Source organism: Gymnoscopelus braueri, assembly GCF_963280865.1.
Source record: "Gymnoscopelus braueri genome assembly, chromosome: 13".
Classification (NCBI taxonomy): domain Eukaryota; kingdom Metazoa; phylum Chordata; class Actinopteri; order Myctophiformes; family Myctophidae; genus Gymnoscopelus; species Gymnoscopelus braueri.
In genome coordinates this window covers 27,584,468-27,606,967 of record NC_137615.1, presented here as the reverse complement: position 1 = coordinate 27,606,967, position 22,500 = coordinate 27,584,468, and the positions used below count along the sequence as shown (strand labels likewise).

Genomic DNA, 22,500 nt, shown 5'->3' with positions numbered 1-22,500 from the left:
TTGACTCTCTAGCTCTGAAGCTATCCTGCATTCAGTAAGACTTGGAGCAATGGCAGTCCAAAAAGCATGTAAAACAGGTCTTGTGGAAAACAACAGCTACATTGAGGGCCTTCTACAAAACGCAATGTATGTTCATTTATATCTGACACTGATGTTCAATAGACATTTAGTTGGAAAAACTGTGAGATGATGTCTACGATGATTTAAGAACATGGTTTTATTGCCATACTTTGATCTGCTGTTGCAGTTTCTTTAGTGTTTTGACCAGTTCAGCGTTGTTCCTGTTGGCGTGCTCGAACTGGATCTCCATCTCGTTCAGGTCTCCCTCCATCTTCTTCTTCATCCTCAGGGCCTCGGCGCGACCTTTGGTCTCCGCCTCCAGGCTGGCCTGCAGTGACTCCACCGCACGCTGATGGTTCTTCCTGGATGACAAGAATGGCACAGCACAGGAGTCACTTGCAACAGTTGAATGGTTGGTTGCATGAAACGTCACAGGCATTTGACAAGTCACAGAACAACACTTCCTCCATGAAGACAATAGTGATCCGGCTAAATACAGCAACTTGCAATACTAACTACAAACTCTGGCAATATTTAATATCAAATGAACATAATAAATCACATGGAATAAAAACAGCAGCACACATACTGTAAGAGTATATTTAAATAAAACAAAGAATAACGGATGCTGATTGTAGACTGGTTGAAGTGCTTGACACATCCTGTTACAGCTTTATTAATTTGTTTTTCCTTTGTAGATTCTTTGAGTAAAACATAAAGTTGTGTGTGTGTGTGTGTGTGTGTGTGTGTGTGTGTGTGTGTGTGTGTGTGTGCATATTTTCTCACCTTGTAACCTCAAACTCCTCCTCCTTTTCGTGGATCCTCCGGTCGATGTCGGCCTTGACCTGAGCCAGCTCTAGCTGCACACGCACCAACTTACCCTCCTCCACCTACACTCACACACACACACACACACACACACACACACACACACACACACACACACACACACACACACACACACACACACACACACACACACACACACACACACACACACACACACACATACAGCAGTAGATAGCTGAGTGAAGTGAGTGAATCAGCACTGCCAATAATACTTACTGCCAGACTATTGTCTGACACACACCACCACACGCACACGCACACACACACACACACACACACACACACACACACACACACACACACACACACACACACACACACACACACACACACACACACACACACACACACACACACACACACTCACACACACACACACACACACACAGTACCTCTATACAAGACTCAGCCTCCTCCAGGGCCAGCTGCATCTCCTCCTTCTCCACCTCCAGTTTCTTCCTGGCTTTCTGCAGCTCGTGGACGCTGCGACCTCCCTCTCCAAGCTGGTCCACCAGCTCCTTGATCTCCTCTGAGAGAAGAAGTGAGACGTGTAAAAACCCTTCTCGACAGCCCAGAAGCCCCATATCTCGCTAGGCCTTGGCTTTCCATATGCATGGCCTCACCCTACCCCACACCACACCGTCCACTTGTGCCTCGGTTTCCACTACAATGAAGTGGGTAGAGTGGTGTGTAAGTGGTACTAAACTGGTGCCTAAAAAGTACCCAGTCCTGGGTAGGTCTGAGCTAGGCCAAACGGGGCCAAACACTTCATAATGACTGATCACTCACCGACTTTTTATTTAGAACAGGATATAGTTGTAAAACATTATAATACTTTATAGATTATTATAATCACAGTTAAAATCTATTCTAGTGTGTTATAATTATCATAGTTGTTGTCATATACTAGGTGGTTGTGCCTCACAGGCACCCGTAGCTGATCTACATTTAACGGCAGTGTCGTAAAGCTCACTGTATGCTATGCTAGGCTATGGAGATGCACTGGTCTGTTTGTATGTACCACTACCTGTTGAGCATGAATAAAGTCACGTATATATAAAGTCGTTGTCAAGCCTCTTCAAGACATTACATGGTGTCAGAAGTTAAGTCGGAAGAAGTAGAACGGGATGGCGCAGTTTCAACCTCCACCGAACCTGAGTTTGCAAGGCAATCTTGCCGAAAATTGGAGAAGCTGGAGCCAGCGTTTCGAGCTCTTCTGTGTTGCCAGCGGAGTTGCGGAGAAGTCCGAAACAGTGCAATGTGCTACGTTCCTACACGTCGCGGGAGAAGAGGCGATTAAGGTATCCAATACTTTCGTCTTTGCAGACGTGGAGGTAAACAAAATAGCCGTGATGAAGAGGAAGTTTAAGGACTACTGTGAGCCCAGAAAAAACTTACCGTATATCCGGCACATATTCTTCACAAGAGCACAGAAGCAGTCGGAGCCTATTGATTCCTATGTAACGGACTTAAAGAACAAGGCCAAAGACTGTGAATTTGGAGATCTGCATAATTCCCTGGTACGTGACCGAATTGTGTGTGGCATAATTAATGACCAAGTGAGAGGCAGGCTGTTAAGAGAAGCAGATTTGTCTCTAGAAAAAGCCATTGATATTTGCAGGGCAAGTGAAATAACAAACACTCAAGTCAAAGCTCTGACAGAGGAGGTGGAGATGAACACTGTAAAAACTGTCAGGAAAAAAGACTTTAGAGTAAAAGAAAGAACGGAACAGACCGGTGCAAGTTGCAATAGATGTGGTTACAAACATGGAACAAATAAATGTCCTGCAATTGGCCAAATTTGCAAAAAATGCCAAAAGAACAATCACTTTGCCAAAATGTGCAGATCTCAGAGTCAGACGCCAAGTCAGTCAGGCTCTTGGCAGCAGCCATATAAAAAGAGAGTGCATGCAGTGGAGCAAAGTGAGGAGGAAGAGGACATGTTCATTGGAACTCTCAGTACGGAGCATGACAAACACATCAGTGTGATGGAGTCTGCTGAGACCGAGACTGAGGGAGGAAAATGGACAGAAAGCCTCAGAATCAATACAAAAAATGTGACATTTAAATTGGACACAGGCGCAGACTGTAATGCAATGTCATTTAAAACATTCAATGCTCTGGAGGTCAGAGGCAGGCTCAGGGCGAGTAAAAGCAAACTTGTTGCCTTCTTTGGTCAAAAGATAGCACCACTGGGCAAGAGAGCGTTAACATGTGAATATAAAGGCCAAAAGCACAACATTGAGTTTGAAATCACACAAGAAGAAGTACCAGCTATACTGGGAGGAGCCACTTGTGTGAAACTAGGCTTAGTGAAGAGGATGCATGAAATTGGAAAAGAGGAGGACATTCTTAAGGAGTATGATGATCTGTTTGGTGGACTGGGTTGCATACCTGGTCAGTACCATATTCAAATTGACCACACTGTCACACCTGTCGTGCACGCTCCCAGGAGGGTTCCTGTGGCGCTCAGAGACAGAGTTGTGGAGGAGCTACACCGCATGGTGAAAATGGGTGTCATAATCAGGCAGACAGAGCCAACAGACTGGGTCAATAGTATGGTCACTGTGGTCACACCTAAGAAAATCCGTATTTGCATGGACCCAAAAGACTTGAATGAAGCTATAAAACGGGAGCACTATCCATTACTGACTGTGGAGGAAGTAGTTTCCTGTATGCCAAAAGCCAAGTATTTCTCAGTGCTGGATGCTAATAAAGGATTTTGGCAAATCAAACTTGATGAGGAAAGTTCTAAGCTCTGCACCTTTAACACCCCAATAGGAAGATACAGGTTCCTGCGGATGCCGTTCGGGATCTCTTCCGCGCCAGAGGTGTTCCAGAGGGCCATGGCACAGTTGATTGAGGGGCTGGAAGGTGTGGTAAATATAATCGATGACTTACTTGTGTGGGGAGACTCTGTGGAAGAGCATGACCACAGGCTGAGAATGTTATTGCAGAGAGCAAAAGAGAACAACTTGAAGTTGAACAGAGACAAGTGTAAAGTCAGAACTAAAGAAATAAAATACATTGGACACATTCTCAGTGCCAGTGGACTGAAACCAGATGAGGAAAAGGTCAGAGCAGTGACACAGCTTCCACCGCCACAGGACAAACAGGAATTATTGAGGTTCAATGGCATGATCCAGTATCTCGCAAAGTTTATTCCTAACCTGTCAGAAATCAGTGCTCCTTTGAGAAAGCTGCTTGAAGGTGACACAGAGTGGCACTGGGAGGAACCACAGAGGAGGAGTTTTGAAAAACTTAAACAGCTGGTCACAAATGCTCCAACTTTAAGATTTTATGATGTGACAAAATCAATAACTCTGTCAGTAGATGCCAGCTCAGAAGGCTTAGGAGCAGTCATACTGCAGGAGGGACAGCCTGTAGCCTATGGGTCAAGAGCACTCAGTGACTGTCAGCGCCGATATGCGCAAATAGAAAAAGAACTACTTGCCATTGTATATGGATGTGAGAAGTTTCACCAGTACTTATATGGGAAGGTCATTCTAGTTGAGAGTGACCATAAGCCGCTTGAGAGCATCTTTAAAAAACCATTACATCAAGCTCCGATGAGGCTTCAGAGGATGCTTCTGAGGCTGCAAAGATACAGCCTTAAAGTCACTTATCGTCCAGGCAAAGAGCTTCATATAGCAGACGCGCTCAGTCGCGCATTCCTTAATGAGCAGAAAGAAGAGTTGCTGGAGAAAGATTTGGAAGTGAATGTGATCACACTTCCAGTTTCAGAAGAGAAACTGCACAAGTTCAGGTCAGCATCAGCAGAGGACCCCGAAATACAGTTGTTGAAAGAAATCACACTGAGGGGATGGCCCAAGGAAAGAAGTGCAGTACCAAAAACAATTCAGCCTTATTGGACTTTTAGGGATGAAATCACACACACACATGGGCTGATGTTCAAAGCAGCAAAGCTCATTGTTCCAAATCAAATGAGACAGGAAATGTTGAACAAAATCCATGAGTCCCACCTAGGTATTGTAAAGTGCAAAGAAAGAGCCAGAGACATTTTGTATTGGCCGCACATGTCTTCACAAATTGAGGAACTGGTGTCTCAGTGTGCCACTTGCAATGAGCACCAACACAGCAACCCAAAAGAGCCTTTGCTTTCACACCCAATACCAGATAGACCGTGGGAGAAAGTAGGGACTGACCTCTTTCATTTCAGAGGATCTGACTTTTTAATGTGTGTGGATTATTTCTCTAAGTTCCCAGAAATAGTCAAACTGAAAAACACCACCAGTAGCAGTGTCATAGTAGCACTGAAATCTGTCTTTTCTAGGCATGGAATCTGTGATCTTTTAATTTCAGATAACGGGCCTCAGTATTCCAGTGCCGAGTTTAAAGACTTTGCAGACAAGTGGGAATTCAAACGCATCACGTCCAGTCCTGGTCATGCCCAATCAAATGGACAAGCAGAAAGGGCAATACAGACTATTAAAAACTTGCTGAAGAAAGCAGAGGACAGCCAAGGTGACCCCTACATTTCATTATTGGAGTATCGAAATACACCGCTGGAAGGAATAGGATTATCACCAGCACAGCTGCTAATGGGAAGGCGCCTAAAAGGAAAACTGCCAACTTCAACCACACTGCTAACTCCAGAGGGATCTGACCAGGTACACGACAAGCTAAGAGAAAAACAGAATAAACAAAAAATGTACTTTGACAGGCAAACCAAGAACCTGTCTGATTTGCAAGCAGGAGACAATGTCCGGGTGCAAAGAGGAGAGACCTGGCAGCCAGCTGTGGTCTTGCGGCAACATGAGCAGCCGAGATCCTTTGTTATCCGTACTCCTGATGGGAGACAGTACAGGAGAAACAGAAAACATTTGAGGAAAACCAGTGAGGAACCTTTTGCCACTAGTGAACAGGACATTGACCTGAACACAGAGTCAGGGACAACAGACTGTGACACAAGTGTCAGCCATGCAACACCAACAGGTTCACCAGAGCACCCAGTTGTTAATGTCCAGCCAAAGACAACAACTGGTGAACAATCTGAAACATATCAAACCAGGTCTGGTAGACAAAGTAGACCACCCATTAGATATGGTGTAGGTTGAATCTATGCATATACTGAACATGATTGTACTGTTTAATGTGATTCTATTCATGACAGTTGATGTAATGTTTGGTTTATGGTTTTGTGTTTTGGACACTGTGAGGGGTAAGAAGTCATGTTAAAAAAAAGAAAGAAAAAAAGACAAAATAAGAAACAGAAAAAAAAAATATATCACTAGGTAAAAAGAAAAAAAAATCTATAAAAAAAGAGATGTCATATACTAGGTGGTTGTGCCTCACAGGCACCCGTAGCTGATCTACATTTAACGGCAGTGTCGTAAAGCTCACTGTATGCTATGCTAGGCTATGGAGATGCACTGGTCTGTTTGTATGTACCACTACCTGTTGAGCATGAATAAAGTCACGTATATATAAAGTCGTTGTCAAGCCTCTTCAAGACATTACAGTTGTAAAACATTATAATAATTTACAGTGTATTATAATCACAGTTATAATCTATTATAGTGTATTATGATTATCATAGTTGTAAAACATTATACTACTTTATAGTGTATTATGATCACAGTTGTAATCTATTATAGTGTGTTATAATTATCATAGTTGTAATAAATTATAATACTTTATATTGTATTATAATCAGTTATAATCCATTATAGTGTATTACAATTAGCATAGTTGTAATACATTATAATTTATATTGCATTATAATCACAGTTATAAGGATCCATTTGGTTCATACCGAACCAAATGGTTCACCCGCACGTGCACAGGTGATTTGCATTTGTATACAGGACAGTTGGCCACTCATTTACATTACATTGTTAGACAAAAAGCAATGACCTCCATCTATGTTTACATTACAAATGAGTGTCAATGACCGGAGTCTGCTACTCATACCTGTGGATTTGAGAGGGGGTACTTTTGTGTAATGGAAACGGTAGATATTTTAATGCGGTGTGGTGTGGTGTGGTGTGGTGTGGTGTGGTGCGGTGCGGTGCTTAAGCTGCAGTGGAAAGATGTCTGGTTCCCCGGGTGGGAGACCAGGTTTCTAATCCAAGTGATTACATACAATATACACCACTAGCAAATTTGCTATAATCATAATAATGTGTAGGGTAACAAAAAAAAAAAAAAAAACGTTTATTTTGTTTCTGAGGCCAACTATTAAAAACAGGACATTCACAAAGGTTGTAATGTTCAGATCAGTTGTGTTACTACTGTTCACAGCCTGATACCGTCTATAGGTGTCCGTCACCTGTGAGGGTCTTGTTGTCTTTGCGGACGATCTCCAGGTGGTCCTGGCTCTCCTCGTAGGCTGTCTTCAGCTTGTAGAGCTCCGTCATGTAGGAGCGGCTCTCCTTCTGGCTGTTGTCTAATTCTAGTTGCAGCTCCTCATTCTTCTGGCTCCACTCGGCCGCCATCTTGTCAAAGACTCTCTGCTTCTTGTCCAGAGCTGCTGCTGCTGCATTGGACTAATTGAATGTATAAGTACATATTTAAATAAGCTTATTACACATCAGTGGAAGAAACAGCATGTGTCCTATTTAATACCATACACCAATTTCTGTCGTGGCTTTGAGCCAGGTCATAGGTTACGTACACACACCTTTTTTCTTTTCTTTTCTTTTTTCAGGTGCTGAGTCAAAGAAAGGTTTGAGCCAGGTCATGACATTGTGTATCTGTATGAGGCATGTGATTGGGGAGTATTTGTACATGTGTGTGTGGACGTGTATATGTGCGTGTGTGTGTGTGCGCGTGCGTGTGTACCTTCTCCAAGTCTATGGTGAGGTCTTCGACCTCTCCCAGCAACCTCTGCTTAATTTTATCCAGAGTGGCGGCTCTGGCCTGGGCTGCCTCGGCTGCATCCTCAGCCTCCTGGAGACGAGCTGCCAGCTTCCGCCTGGAGGAGTGGGCCGAGAGAGGGAGAGATGAAAAAGTAGGACAGTGGGTCTTCCCCTTAAAGGAAATATAATGTTCACCCCTCTCTTTTCTGTTGGTTGCTGTTTTTGTGCGGCCGACTCACTTGGTCTCCTCCAGCTCCTCGGTTCGGTGGATGGCGTCCGTCTCATACTTGCTCCTCCAGGAGGTGACGTCAGCGTTGAGCTTGGAGACGAGACGCTGCAGTTCCCCGCGTCCCTCTGTCTCCTCCTCCAACTGCTCCTTCATCAGCGAGAGGTCGTGGCGTGCGTTAGCCAGACCCATCACTGCTGTGTTACGAGCCTGGACAGAGAGAGAGAGAGAGGTAGAGGGGAGGTCAAAGGAGCAAGGAATGTTGAAGAAGAGAAAGATAGAAAAAGGTGGAGATAGAGTGTATGAGAGTTTATGATTGTTGTTGTGCTGTATGAAGACAGTACAGAAGGAGGCGAGTGTATTTGAATGAACTAACAATTGATATTATGCTGCTTGCCTTTTTTTCTTTTTTTTTTACTTTGTTTATTGGGTTTTTCCACAGCAGGATTCAGCATTAAAGGCATATGATCAGGTACATAAAAGCTTCCTAATGCAACCAATAAAATATAAAAGCTCAGTAAACACATTGAATTATCACCCCAAAACATGAAGACATAAAATTAAAGACACAACATTTTAAAAAATATATATACATATAAAAAAGATATATAAACAAACACAGACCAAACAAGACAAAAACAAAACCAGAAACAAAAACATCAGTCAAACAATACATATCCATGTCACGTTTAAAATCCGCTATACAGCACAACACCCCCGCCACAGCAAACCCAGCATATCAATGATCCACCAGACCTCACATATCCGTATCCCCGATCAGAGATGGATTCAAATTCCGGACAAATTGAAAGAATGGACCCCATACCTTCCCAAACCTACTGGAGGAGCCATTCAATGAGAATCTTATCTTTTCTAATTTTAGACAATACAAGATGTCTCTTATCCAATGAGTGTGAGAGGGGGAAGTAGGTGATTTCCAATTAATTAGAATGAGTCTCCGAGCCAATAAGGTGACAAAGGCCAATGCTGCTTGCCTTTAACCATTTAAATCCAATATACTATAAAATCAGAAAAATATCCGATCTATATTAGCTCACCATGCGCCATTCTGAGTTTGTAGAGCTATTTTCATCATGTTCCCATTATTTTTGCTGAATTTTCACCTATTATGAGTTATGACATGCCCAGAATAGGGATGCTAGGGTGTGTGTGTGTGTGTGTGTGTGTGTGTGTGTGTGTGTGTGTGTGTGTGTGTGTGTGTGTGTGTGTGTGTGTGTGTGTGTGTGTGTGTGTGTGTGTGTGTGTGTGTGTGTGTGTGTGTGTGTGTGTGTGTGTGTGTGTGTGTGTGTGTGTGTGTGTGTGTGTGTGTGTGTGTGCATGTGTGTGTGTTTCTATACCTTGCTTTCTTCATCCTGTTGTCTCTTGAGCTCATCAACCTGGGAGGTGAGTAAGGCCTTCAGTCTGGTCACCTGGTTCAGTTTACTCTGAGCATCTTCCAACTCCCTGCTTATCTCCCCGTTCTCAGCTACACACACACACACACACACACACACACACACACACACACACACACACACACACACACACACACACACACACACACACACACACACACACACACACATGTATTAATACGAGTATACACCGCGTGCGTGCATGCGTATGTGCGTGTGTTTGAGTGCGTGTGTTTCTGCGTGTGTGTGTGCGTGCGCGTCTTTACCAGACAGTCGGATCTTGATTGTATTGAGTTCAGACTGACTGCGTTCCATCTCAGCCAGGCGAGCGTTGGACTCTGCCAGGTTGTCCTCCAGCTTATGAACATGGACCTCAGAGTTCATCTAAACACACACACATACATGCACACACGCACGCACACATGCGTGCAAAGGGCGTTGACATTGAGATCGATAGCTAGATAAATGGAGAGATGAGTGCATAAGATTTTCTGCAGATATTTAAATGTATTTATTCTATTTTTCTATGCTTTTTCATTTAGACTTGCATGATACATCACTAAACTGATTATTAAATTAAAACAATTCTAGTAGAGAAAGGATACATGTTCTGACAATCAGTTAATCAATTATTCATTATTAATTTAATCATTTCAGCACTCTCACACACATAGACCCACACACACATATCGTCTCTGTCGGGTGGAAACCTCCAAAACTGTTACTTTTCAGGATTCAAAAAAAGAAATAGCAGATCGACAAGCTCAAACCTCGTCACTTCGCACCGCGTTTCGAGCTTGTAGATCTGCTATGATACTTTTATGTGACGCTGTAGTATGATCAAGTAGGGCGTTAATCAAGTTAAAATATGGCGATTTTTCGGCCCAAAAGCAACGATATGTATACAAAGACACACAGGCCCAGAACCTTTGCTTTCTGAGTGGCCTCCACGGTGGCGTTGAGGTCTTCGATCTCTGCCTTCATGATCTGTCTGTCCTTCTCCAGTTTGACTCTCAGCCGGTTCAGGTTCTCCAGCTGCTCTCCCAGCTCAGCCATGGAGTCTGAGTGCTTCTTCCTCAGCGCCGCGGCCGACGCCTCTGATTGGAGCGCTCCCTCCTCCAGCTCCCGCCTCAGCTTCAGCAGCTCTGTCTCTCGCTTGCGGTTCTGATCGATCTGAGGGGCGAGCGAGGAAGTGCCAGGGAACATGGGTTCAGTGGTGGAAAAAAGTACTAAATTTTTTCACTCAAGAAAAAGTATCAATACTGCAATGTAGAAATACTTTTGTTACAAGTAAAAGTCCGGAATTCAAAATTTACTTGAACAATTTACTTTTACCAATGAACAATACTTATACACTCATGTGTTGAGGTATAAGCGTTGGAATTGGTTTATGTATTTCTTAGTATTATATGGCAAATACTGCTGTGCACACACACATGTGTGCGTGCGCCCTGCATGAGTGTGCACACATTCAAACTTTGTCTTCCTGTGTGTGTGCGCGTGTTAATAAAGGTTTTCAGCAGCCTGACGGCCTGGCTGTGGAAAATGTCCCTTAGTCTGTTTGTTGGGTATTTGATACTGCAGTATGGCCTGTGGCCTGTGGCTATGCACCACTTGCCTTCACAATTGTACAAACTTTTATCATATAATGTTATCTGAGAGTATTTCATCTCTACAGAATTTAAAATTAATGGTTGCGAAACCAGGAGGAAATATACCTTTGTCCGCAAAGGAGGTGTTTGACCGACTCACCTGGGCAACAGTTGCTCCTCCCGCCTCCTCCAGCCTTTCACTGAGGTCCTCCAGATCTCGTGACAGCTCCACCCTCTGCTTTTCCACCTATCAGAGAACAGATTGGGGTTAAAGAAGCAATTAAACTTGTTCACAAAGTGCATGATAATCTCATATAACTCACTGTGTATACGCACGTGTGTCAGGAGGATGTGAATGGATCCTTTTGACTGTTGGATATGCTGATGTGTTTGGATTAACCCGTTAAAATCGGGAAAGCATGTCATTTTAGCGTTGGCTTTTCAAAAATACTGTAGCAGATGTACAAGCTCACAGTGCGTCACTTTGTGCCACGCTGCGGGCTTATCTGCTATTATAGATTTTCTTTTGAGAAACATCAAAGCTTTTTGGGAAATATTTAATAAATTAGATTTTTTTAACACAAATCTTCTCTTCTGGGGGTCCCTGGCACAAAACATTTTCAGAATGGGGGTGCGCGGCCAAATATGTGTACCTTAGCTCTCATGGCTCTCTCAGCCTCAAGCTCTTCTTCCAGCTCTTCAATGCGGCCCTGAAATATAGATCAGTGAACTTGTGTTGGAAAACATCAGGAGACGGGAAACCACATCCATAGAAAGCCCTTTTACTTTCATCAATTAAGACATTTTATCACATATCCGGCAGCCTTATTCGCCATGTGTGAGGAGAGTGGTAAAAGGACAGAGCGGATGATACGCCATATCAGTCCTAGGACTGACAACTATAGCTGACCAATCAGCATGAGCTAAATTCCTACCACGTTGATCTATCAACATGAGTGACCTTTCTGCAGAAGGACCTCATCATTTCAAAACACTCACGGTTGCTGCAGATGGTGTGGTACAACTCACTGCTACACTGGGGTTTATCCAGTTACTAAGGAACCAAAGCACAGAAAACTTTGACGGTTCACAGAATGGTTGCATGACCAACAAAGATGAGGCCTGTCAGCAGTACATGCCATGTTCTCAGCCTACTTCCTCCCCACGGTCGGTAAATCCCAGCGGGACGACCATTTTGTTTGCTGCTATACAGTTCCTTGTTGACAGTAATGTTAATCAAAAGCTATTTTCTTATTGTCTTGTAAATAAGGCTATGGGTATGTGATGAACAAATGTAGCCCTCTGACCCTGCTAAATGAGACCTCACACCATACGTCAAGTTGGATAACTTTGGGCAACGATGAATTCCCAGGTGAAACTCTTCAGTATTATGTATTTCATCTATATGGTTATCATTGTTATGGCTACAGTCCATTTAAACCTATCCTCCTGTCTCTCCTGTTCAGCTCTCCCTTGTTCACCTGGTGCTCTTTGAGCTTGCGGCTGAGCATGGAGCTGAGAGACTGTTCATCCTCCAGCTTGGCATTCATGTTGTTGATCTCAAAGTCTCTCCTATAGGAACACACAACAGAGTGACACTGCGTTAGATTTACTGTGTGTGTGTGTGTGTGTGTGTGTGTGTGTGTGTGTGTGTGTGTGTGTGTGTGTGTGTGTGTGTGTGTGTGTGTGTGTGTGCGCGTGTGTGTGTGTGTGTGTGTGTGTGTGTGTGTGTGTGTGTGTGTGTGTGTGTGTGTGTGTGTGTGTGTGTGTGTGTGTGTGTGTGTGTGTGTGTGTGTGTGCTCTCACTTCTTGATAACCTCTTCCAGATCTATCTTGGCGTTCTCCATCTCGTTGAGGTTCTCTATGGTCATCTTCAGGTCTCCCTCTGTCTTCCTCCTCGCCTTCTCCAGCTCCGCCCTTATCCTCTTCTCCTGCTCCCAGCTGTCCTCCAGCTATGCATACGCACGCGCACACACACACACACACACACACACACACACACACACACACACACACACACACGCACGCACGCACACACACACACACACACACACACACACGCACGCACGCACACGCACACACACACACACACACACACACACACACACACACACACACACACACACACACACACACACACACACACGCACACAAACATGATGAGTTCAAAGTAGACAATGTTTAAAGTCCAGATGAAAAGGTATTTCGAGAGTATCTAACTTCCGTATCGTCACGTATTTCTGAGTGAAACAGGATATGCAGCGTTGGGAGGTCTTTGACTTTGACATCATAACAAACATGGAGAATTACAGGCGAAGACTGATTGATGGGTGATGTCATGGTATTATTGGTTGAAATTGGTTGGTTCAAGCTTACATAAGCATGCGTCAAATAGACATTTACAGGAAGAAAACATAATTTGATTTAATACAAAGAAATAAAGTGTTTTTTTCATTGGCATAATTGTTAAAAATTTTCACAATATGACTGGGGATGTGATCTAAAAGGGTTAAAACAAAAACTTTAAATGAAAAGTCCATCTTTTGTTCTAAACCTTGCTACTGCTTCCATCATGCTGATCGGTTATGAAAAAAATGGTGTCACCTCTTTCATCTTCAAATCTTTAATTCTTCATCTTGTAGTAACAGACAGAACCTCCTTCATCACATTGTTGGCAGGTACAGTACACAGTAGGACGTCTCACCTCGTTGATGTGTGTGTACAGTGGAACATCTCACCTCGTTGACGTGTGTGTTCAGCTTGCTGTTGGTCTTGGTCAGGTGGTTGACTTTGTCCTCCTCTGTTTGCAGATCATCCAGAGTTTTCTAACAGAAGTAGGAGATATTTCAGTCCCAACAGTCAGTGTGTGTGTGCGTGTGTGTGCGTGTGTGTGTGTGTGTGTGTGTGTGTGTGTGCGTGTGTGTGTGTGTCTGTGTGTGTGTGTGTGTGTGTGTGTGTGTGTGTGTGTGTGTGTGTGTGTGTGTGTGTGTGTGTGCGCGTGCGCGTGCGTGTGCATGTGCGTGTGTGCGTGCCTGTACCTGTTGCAGTTCCTCCAGATCTCTCTTCTCTCTCTGTAGCCTGGAGATCAGGTCATCTCTCTGACTCAGCTCTCCTGTCAGGTTACGAACCTTAGAGTCCAGAACCTGAAGACCATTCAAATATTACTGTTAGATTCAATAAGTGTTTTCACTTTCTTTCACCTAAATCCTAGATGGGCATTGTTTTTATTGTCTGTTCTGTTTCATAAATGTGTTATGTATGTTAAAATGTATAAAGTCTGTTATATGAATAGACATTTACTCTATTTGTTTCATCTCCTCCCTCTGTTTCCCAATTTCTTACCTTCCTCTCTTTCTCATTTTCATCTCTTCTCCAACCCATTCACTTTCTTTCCCATCCCTCTCTCCTCTCCTATGCCTGTTTCTTCATCCCAATCTAGTGCAGAATAGACCCCAGATTCTCCTCTCCTCTACCTGTCTCTCCTTCTCATTCTTGGCCAGGGTGGACTCCAGAGCCTCCAGGTCTCTCTTCATCTCAGTCAAGTCTCCCTCCATCTGTCTCCTCTGGGCGTGCAGAGAAGCTGCGTTGCCCTCCTCTTCCTCCAGCCGCTCACGCAGGTCCTAAACCCAGAGGCAGAGCGTTTACAGGACACAACAGAGAACAATTTGTTCAATGTAATAAATACATTTAAAAATATATATATTCTAATTTGTCTGGTCTCGTGGACATGAATCTAAAACATTCACTGAGTTTACACAGTATCAATCTGTTTTGATTGTATTACTACATGTCAGCAAAGGGTTTATACTGTATGTAATGAAGAACTGTATGTGCGCATATATTACATGTACAGTGGCAGGAATGTAGTATTGACCTTATTCAAACAGCGTCCATTTTGCTCTTATTTCATACTCGGCGGCTGCCGGAGAAAGCTCAATGGGCCTGGCCATTGTGTGAATATGGTCAATTGCAAAAGTGGATGTTTATGTTGCGCTGTTGCTCCGCTCCAAAGGAGAAATTAACGGCTATGTGTCTGTGATTTCCTTTTAAGCACACAAGACTCTTATACCAAAGGATCGGTACTCACAAAAGGTTCAATAAATAAGTGAAGTGATCATTGTATAATTTAGGCTTATATTACCTGCACTGACTCCTCCAGTTGGCCTTTCTGCCGCATGAGTTGAGTGCAGCGCTCCTCTGCATCACCAAGTGTGTCCTGGTCCTGTAGAGAGACCACATTGTCAAGTTTGTGTACAGTATGTCCGGAGTGTTCGAAATGGAACCAAATGGACACGTAAGGGTCTATTCATGAGGGGCATTCTTCAATAGAAGTTGTGGTTTGGTGGTGAAATTAGTTTCTCTTACTTATTTCCTATCAATTACACACCCCATGAAGCATTGAATGAATGGAGATTTTTTAGTTTTTGTCGCATTCCTAAGCCAATAATTTGATTACTGGTGTGGTCTATCCGGTAGGAGACACAAGAGTCTCCTTTGTGTCTCCTACCAGATACATAAGCATCTTTATTATTATCATCAAATTATTATTATTAATTATTATTGGAATGCGACAAAAACAAAAAAATCTCCATGAATTCAATGCTTCATGGGGTGTGCAATTGATAGAAAATAAGTAATTTTTTGGGTGAATTACTCCTTTAATGCTGGTTGTTCATCATATGGATGACCTACAAAGCTAATAGCTTGCACTCATTGCAAGTGGCTCTGTCTGGATAACACCAGCTATAGTCAGCATCAGCTCAACGTCTGGAATGCCCAGCGTAGACCTCTTACTGCAGCAAGCGCCAGGGCCAGGTCGTTCTTCTCCTGCGACAGAGTGACAAACTTCTCCTCCAGATCTTTGATCTTTCCCTCCAGCTCCGTGTTCTTCTCCAGCGCCACCCTCAGCTCCTCCTCCTTGACCTTGAAGGCGTCCTCCTGACGAGCCACCATCAGCAGCGGCTTCACCTGGAGGATGGAGGACCACGGTGATGGTGGTGATGATGATGGTGATGGTGATGGTGATGGTGATGGTGATGGTGATGGTGATGGTGATGGTGATGGTGATGATGATGATGCACAATTAGTCCAGCTGGACGTTATTTATGTGTCATACCTTCAGATCAGGGGCAACAGAGCACAATACACGATGAAGGACCCAGAAATAACACACTGCACGTCCCCGACTTAACCCATTAAGACCTGAGGCGATTCTTAAAAAAAATCTAAATCCTAACAGTTTTTTGAAAAAAATAAAAAATATATTTTTTCACAATTTTTCAAAAATAGCAGATCTACAAGCTCGTAGCGCGGCACTCGGTGCCGCGCTATGAGCTTGTATATCTGCTATTTTTGAATAGCCAAGGAAACCTAAAGTGACACAGATGCGTTGATTATACTATAGTTGTGTGCCAGACTGTGTTGCGAACTGGAAATAGAGCTCATAGATCTGCTATTTTCAATGCACAGCACAACGCGTATTTTAGCTCCTATGATGTCTCGTATGTCTTTCCCCATGTCCCAATGATGAATGAAGTAGAATATTGGCTCAAGGAGGTAGACGGAGGCAAGATGGGGCGAGAGGGGGAACGATAGAAGTTGACATGGTGAAATTGAGCAGGTATGAGAGAGAGGAAGGAACAACTTGAGGATACAGATGGATGAGGGATTAGAGATAGAGAGATAGAAATGGGTATTAAAAGGAAATAGATTGTCCATAATTTGTTTCGGGTGAGTGACTTGGTCGTATGGCAAAGTATAAATTAGTCTTTAGCTGTGTGTGTGTGTGTGTGTGTGTACGTGCGTGCGTGCGTGTGTGTGTGTGTGTGTGTGTGTGTGTGTGTGTGTGTGTGTGTGTGTGTGTGTGTGTGTGTGTGTGTGTGTGTGTGTGTGTGTGTGTGTGTGTGTGTGTGTGTGTGTGTGTGTGTGTGTGTGTGTGTACCTTATTGTAAAGTTTCCACCAGCCCCAGAAGCGTAGTTGAAGGAACTTCCTCACATTGCGTTGGATGGCCATCAGTGCAATTCTGCAAGAGACACACACACACACACACACACACACACACACACACACACACACACACACACACACACACACACACACACACACACACACACACACACACACACACACACGCACACACACGCTATTAGCAACTATTTTGGAAAGACATTCATTTGACAACAAATATTAATATAATTTCACTTCTCTCTCTCTCTCTCTCCCCTCCCCCCCTCTCTCTCTCTCTCTCTCTCTCTCACACGCACGCACTCTCACACACACACACACACACACACACACACACACACACACACACACACACACACACACACACACACACACACACACACACACACACACACACACACACACACACACACACACACACTCACACACACACACACACACACACACACACACACACACACACTGACCGTCTATCCAGCATCTTCTTGAACTCAATCCTCATCAGAGTTCCTCTGAGGCGGGCCTGCAACATGGTCATGATCTTAGCCAGACGTTCATCACGCATGTCCTCCAGTTTGGCCAGGACACCTGCACGGAAGAACACCTGGACAAGAAAAGGACAAGGGAAAAATATATATTCTTCAAGAGGTTTTTAAAAGGATAATTTAGTTTGTTTTGTGGTGCATTTGGTTCTTTAGTTATTTTAATGATATTGGTAGATTTCATTTCCAAGACCATACAACATCATGTGACAGTGAATGTGAAAATGTATGATTGCTATCATTTTGTGAACTAAAGCCTGAAGGTAAAATAATGTTTATACAAAGATGGTTACTGATAACAGTGGTGTTACCTTGGTGTGTCCAATACGATACTCCATCTGATCAAGATCTATGGAGCCAAGGAGGAGCTCAGAAGCCTTCTTGTTGTCAACGAATCCCTTGGGCATCACGTTGGGGTTCAGGATATAGTACCTGGGAGAAGAGGGGAAATGGTTGCCATTTGCCAATTGCGAAAGCACTGCAGTGATGCTATAGACCAGAGATCAGGGTCTGGACCCACATTAATTAATTTGAATTGTGAAAGGTCAGATGTAAACAATAGAACATAATGAATGACATGGGGGGTTTGAGTAAAATGTGAGTTTGAGCATGAAGTCTGTACAAATCAATAGAAAATCACATTTGTTTTGCAACTGTGGTAGGAGCAACTGTTAAGATTAAGAATTCATACTAAAAGTCGGCGGGAATCATCAGGTATACTGGGCGTTGCAGCTGGATAAGGAAGGAAGATACTCATGCCGGCAACAACTAAACGGCTACTATACTCAACAACAAACGACAAAGATTCTCTCCCTGAGCATGAATCCTAAAAAGATTGGGGTGTTTGTAGATTATAACGGAGGCCAGGTTTCTTTTTATGATGATTACGAGAATCTTTTCCACCTCTTTCACAGGCTGTAAATTTCAGGAGAAACTCTACCCAGTGTTATGGTCTAATGACGCAAATCCTCTCATCATCATGCCTGTTGCTTATGGAAAAGAGTGACATTACATACATTACATACATTGTTATGTGTCATGACAGCTGATAGGTTGGGTGCACTTAATACTGTACTTCTATGATTGTACTTTTACTTCTTTAGGAACAAACTCTTGTTTGACTGGACTTTCTGTGCTTTTTTTCCAGTTATGGTAAAATCTGTAAAATGTGTCATGTATTTTTAAACTCGCCTTTTATTAAAGAAATAAAGTATTCACTCCTTTCCCCCCCAAAAATGCTCTAATTTGGTATCTCTTGACTTACTTGCTTACTTGATATGTGGTCCTATGAAATTAGCAACACTGAGGATAGCTATTTATTTTTCTCTCTCTGAAAAAAGTGGGTTAAACTGAAAGGAAACAGACCTTTGTTTGAATTCTGGGTACTGTAGTCTGTTGGGGAAACCCTTCCTGCAGATTCGAATGCCCTCCAGCACACCGTTACAGGCCAGCTGGTGCAGGATCAGGTGGTTATCGGTCACAGCTGGATGGGCCAACACAGGAGGGGGGTAGAGTCAGCCACAAAAACACTTTTACACAACACACACTTTTATCACATTACAGTGCCGTTCAAAAGCTAGTCTTGCTCTTTTTATATAGAAAGTTAAGTTGATATATTTCTAGCGGTGCAAACAGTGGAATTAGTTTGACAAGGGACAGATACCAGACTGCTCTGAAACATGCAGTGGTTTCCAATGGACACTGACCAGACTGCTTGAACTCGTTGGGCACAATGCAGCGGACAAAGTGAGGTGCAGTGCTTTTCAAGGTGCTCATCAACTTGCCCAACTGCTCCTGTTGTGGCAGAAAAAAAGGCATGAATACAAACGGGGCACCTGTGAGTTTGTACTTTGTGTGTTGGCAGTGTTTATAAATGTGTATGTGTCCCTATTATGTGAACATACAACTGTGCCTGTGTATATCAGTGGTGGAAGAAATACACATTTACTTTTTTTACTTGAGTAAAAGTATCAATACCACCATGAAGAAATACTGTTACAAGTCAAAGTCTGGTATTAAAAATGTACTTGAGTAAAAGTGCAAAAGTATTGGCACCAAAATATACTTAGAGTACAAACAGTAAAATTACTCATTATGCTTAAGTTTCCAAATGTATAAAAATCCTTTGAAAATAGCAGATGTATCAGCTATTTTCAAATAGCCGATATATATATGGGGATGAAGTGGTTAATGTATGTTTTGTAGATCTAAATCTACAAAGTATTTAGTAATTAACATTTTCAAATAATTGTAGTTGAGTAAAAGTACAATATTTGCCTCTGAGATGTAGTGGAGTAGATGTAAAATATGTTTTTTTAAAGATATTTTTGGGGTCTTTTTGGCCTTTATTTATAGATTACAGTAGAGACAGACAGGAAACAAGGAGAGAGATGGGGAGAGACATGCACAAAGATCGTCGGGATCGGGACTCGAACCTGCGATGCACTGACAGGTTACATTGGAGCCTATAGGTGCCTGGACTGCTACGCCAGCAGTCCGGGCTATTTGAGTGTCTGTGTGGGCGCGCACGTGTTACCCTGTAGATGTTGGAGACCGTCTGGAAGGACGCTCCTTTCTTCTGTTTCTTGGTTCCTGCAGCAGCCTCCTCCTCGTGGAACAGCTGGGCCAACAGAGACATGGAGGACTTCTGGAACAGACCCATCACCGTCTCGTTTAAGGGGTCCTTGTTCTTCTCCAGCCAGTGAGTGATGTTGTAGCCCACCTAAAAGTCACATATAGATGTTGTAGCCCACCTAAAGACCACATTATGACATATAGATGTTGTAACCCACCTAAAGACCACATTATGACATATAGATGTTGTAACCCACCTAAAGACCACATTATGACATATAGATGTTGTAAGCCACCTAAAGACCACATTATGACATGTAGATGTTGTAACCCACCTAAAGACCACATTATGACATGTAGATGTTGTAACCCACCTAAAGACCACATTATGACATATAGATGTTGTAACCCACCTAAAGACCACATTATGACATACAGTATAGATGTTGTAACCCACCTAAAGACCACATTATGACATATAGATGTTGTAACCCACCTAAAGACCACATTATGACATATAGATGTTGTAACCCACCTAAAGACCACATTATGACGTATAGATGTTGTAACCCATCTAAAGACCACATTATGACGTATAGATGTTGTAACCCATCTAAAGACCACATTATGAAATGTAGATGTTATAGCCTAAAGACCACATTATGACATGTAGATGTTGTAGCCCACTTAAAGACCACATTATGACATGTAGATGTTGTAGCCCACTTAAAGACCACATTATGACATGTAGATGTTGTAGCACACCTAAAGACCACATTCAGTGACATGTAGATGTTGTAGCCCACCTAAATGTAGTGCCCCAGACAAGACCCGGCCACAACAACCCGGCCATCAGAATAGCCTGCCTCCCCTACCTCCCGGACACCCCGGTCCACATGTCTGACAGTGGACCGCCGGGACCGGGGTGCTGCAAGTGCATCGCTGCTCGGCAGCAGTGTTATAGCAGTGTTTAACACCTCAAATGGCCATACTTCGGTGGCCATTGCTCTTATCAGTGCAACATAGGACTAGGTTTGAGCGTCCTGAAAATCTAGTACAATATAAGGGCTACACAGTAGAATCATTAGTTTCTCCATTTGTAACTCTCAGAGTTAAATAAACACTGAGGATTTTGTGCATATTCCTTGAAGCAGTGTTCCACTGCATCCTATTGTCCAGCAGGTACTCACAGTGCCAGCATAATGAACCAGCTCAAAGTGGGCCTCTGGTCCCTTCTTCCCCCCTTTAGGCTTGAGGAAGTTGTTGGACTTGCCCAGGTGGTTGTCATAGAGAGCTGCCTTGAAGGTTGCGTCTGTGGCCTTAGGAAACACACACTGCTCCTCCAGGATGGAGAAGATACCCATGGGCTGGAACACGGGGAGAAGGAAGGAGGGAGGGGTTTTCTTTTTAGAAATACTAAATGTTTTACAAAACCAATGAACTTTTCTCACTTGTTGAAATGGTTGCATTAGCTAAAATAAGATAGATAGATAGATAGATAGATAGATAGATAGATAGATAGATAGATAGATAGATAGATAGATAGATAGATAGATAGATAGATAGATAGATAGATAGATAGATAGATAGATAGATAGATAGATAGATAGATAGATAGATAGATACTGTAGATAGATAGATAGATAGATACATGTAGATAGATAGATAGATAGATAGTACCTTCTCCAGTAGCTCGATGCAGGCCTGCAGGTCCAGGCCAAAGTCGATGAAGACCCAGTCGATGCCCTCCTTCTTGTACTCCTCTTGTTCCAGCACAAACATGTGATGGTTGAAGAACTGTTGCAGCTTCTCATTGGTGAAGTTGATGCACAGCTGCTCAAAGCTGTTGAGCTACAAACCAGAAGTCGAGGAAGAGGTGATGTGTGAGACTATGTATCCATCCATTTATACATGTGTACATCTAGCCATCTATACACAACACATCCATTATCCTACTAAACTCATCTATGTGTCTACATATTTACATTTTAATCAGTTCACTTATACTCTGGGGTTAAGCCTGTTGTGATACTTCAGGTACAGTGCTGTCTTTTTAACCAAATAGCAAGCCTGTCATCAGTTTGAGACAAGGCATCTGTCTATCTATCCAAATGTGGATATACATCTAGTCACACACCTATCAGTCCATCTGCTCATGCTCCATCTACCTATTCATTCCTCCACTCCTCTATCCATCCTTTTAAACATGATTTTACCTCGAAGATCTCAAACCCAGCGATGTCCAGTACTCCTATGAAGTATTGCCGCTGCATCTTGGTGTCCAGGGTCTTGTTGATGCGAGTTACCATCCACTTGAACATTCGGTCATAGATGGCTTTGGCCAGAGCGCCAATGGAGTACACACACTGGTCCTGGTTCTGACCTGTGAAAGGCAAATGTAAAACTTTAATCTAAAATTCAAGTCACAGGGTGTGGGGTCCCCCTCCCCCTCAAAG

At 43.1% G+C, this 22,500-nt stretch overlaps 1 protein-coding gene across 1 annotated transcript in view; it reads right to left on the bottom strand.

Annotated features, from left to right (window-relative positions):
* The window catches only part of LOC308098389 (myosin-16-like), a 37,568-nt gene that overhangs the window by 4,882 nt on the left and 10,186 nt on the right, over positions 1-22,500 (bottom strand). The window contains exons 13-39 of the mRNA XM_080446724.1: positions 22,261-22,427; positions 21,725-21,895; positions 21,235-21,411; positions 20,007-20,192; positions 19,177-19,264; positions 18,836-18,953; positions 17,782-17,902; positions 17,396-17,532; positions 16,905-16,986; positions 15,758-15,931; positions 15,105-15,185; positions 14,437-14,583; positions 14,002-14,106; positions 13,702-13,788; positions 12,770-12,915; positions 12,445-12,535; positions 11,617-11,673; positions 11,124-11,210; positions 10,299-10,544; positions 9,638-9,755; positions 9,315-9,442; positions 7,970-8,166; positions 7,714-7,846; positions 7,202-7,418; positions 1,302-1,438; positions 847-950; positions 230-422 (exon numbers count right to left, since the gene is read on the bottom strand). Coding sequence (XP_080302850.1) covers positions 230-422; positions 847-950; positions 1,302-1,438; positions 7,202-7,418; positions 7,714-7,846; positions 7,970-8,166; positions 9,315-9,442; positions 9,638-9,755; positions 10,299-10,544; positions 11,124-11,210; positions 11,617-11,673; positions 12,445-12,535; positions 12,770-12,915; positions 13,702-13,788; positions 14,002-14,106; positions 14,437-14,583; positions 15,105-15,185; positions 15,758-15,931; positions 16,905-16,986; positions 17,396-17,532; positions 17,782-17,902; positions 18,836-18,953; positions 19,177-19,264; positions 20,007-20,192; positions 21,235-21,411; positions 21,725-21,895; positions 22,261-22,427 — 3,695 coding nt within the window. The remainder of the gene's footprint in view (positions 1-229; positions 423-846; positions 951-1,301; positions 1,439-7,201; positions 7,419-7,713; positions 7,847-7,969; positions 8,167-9,314; positions 9,443-9,637; positions 9,756-10,298; positions 10,545-11,123; positions 11,211-11,616; positions 11,674-12,444; positions 12,536-12,769; positions 12,916-13,701; positions 13,789-14,001; positions 14,107-14,436; positions 14,584-15,104; positions 15,186-15,757; positions 15,932-16,904; positions 16,987-17,395; positions 17,533-17,781; positions 17,903-18,835; positions 18,954-19,176; positions 19,265-20,006; positions 20,193-21,234; positions 21,412-21,724; positions 21,896-22,260; positions 22,428-22,500) is intronic.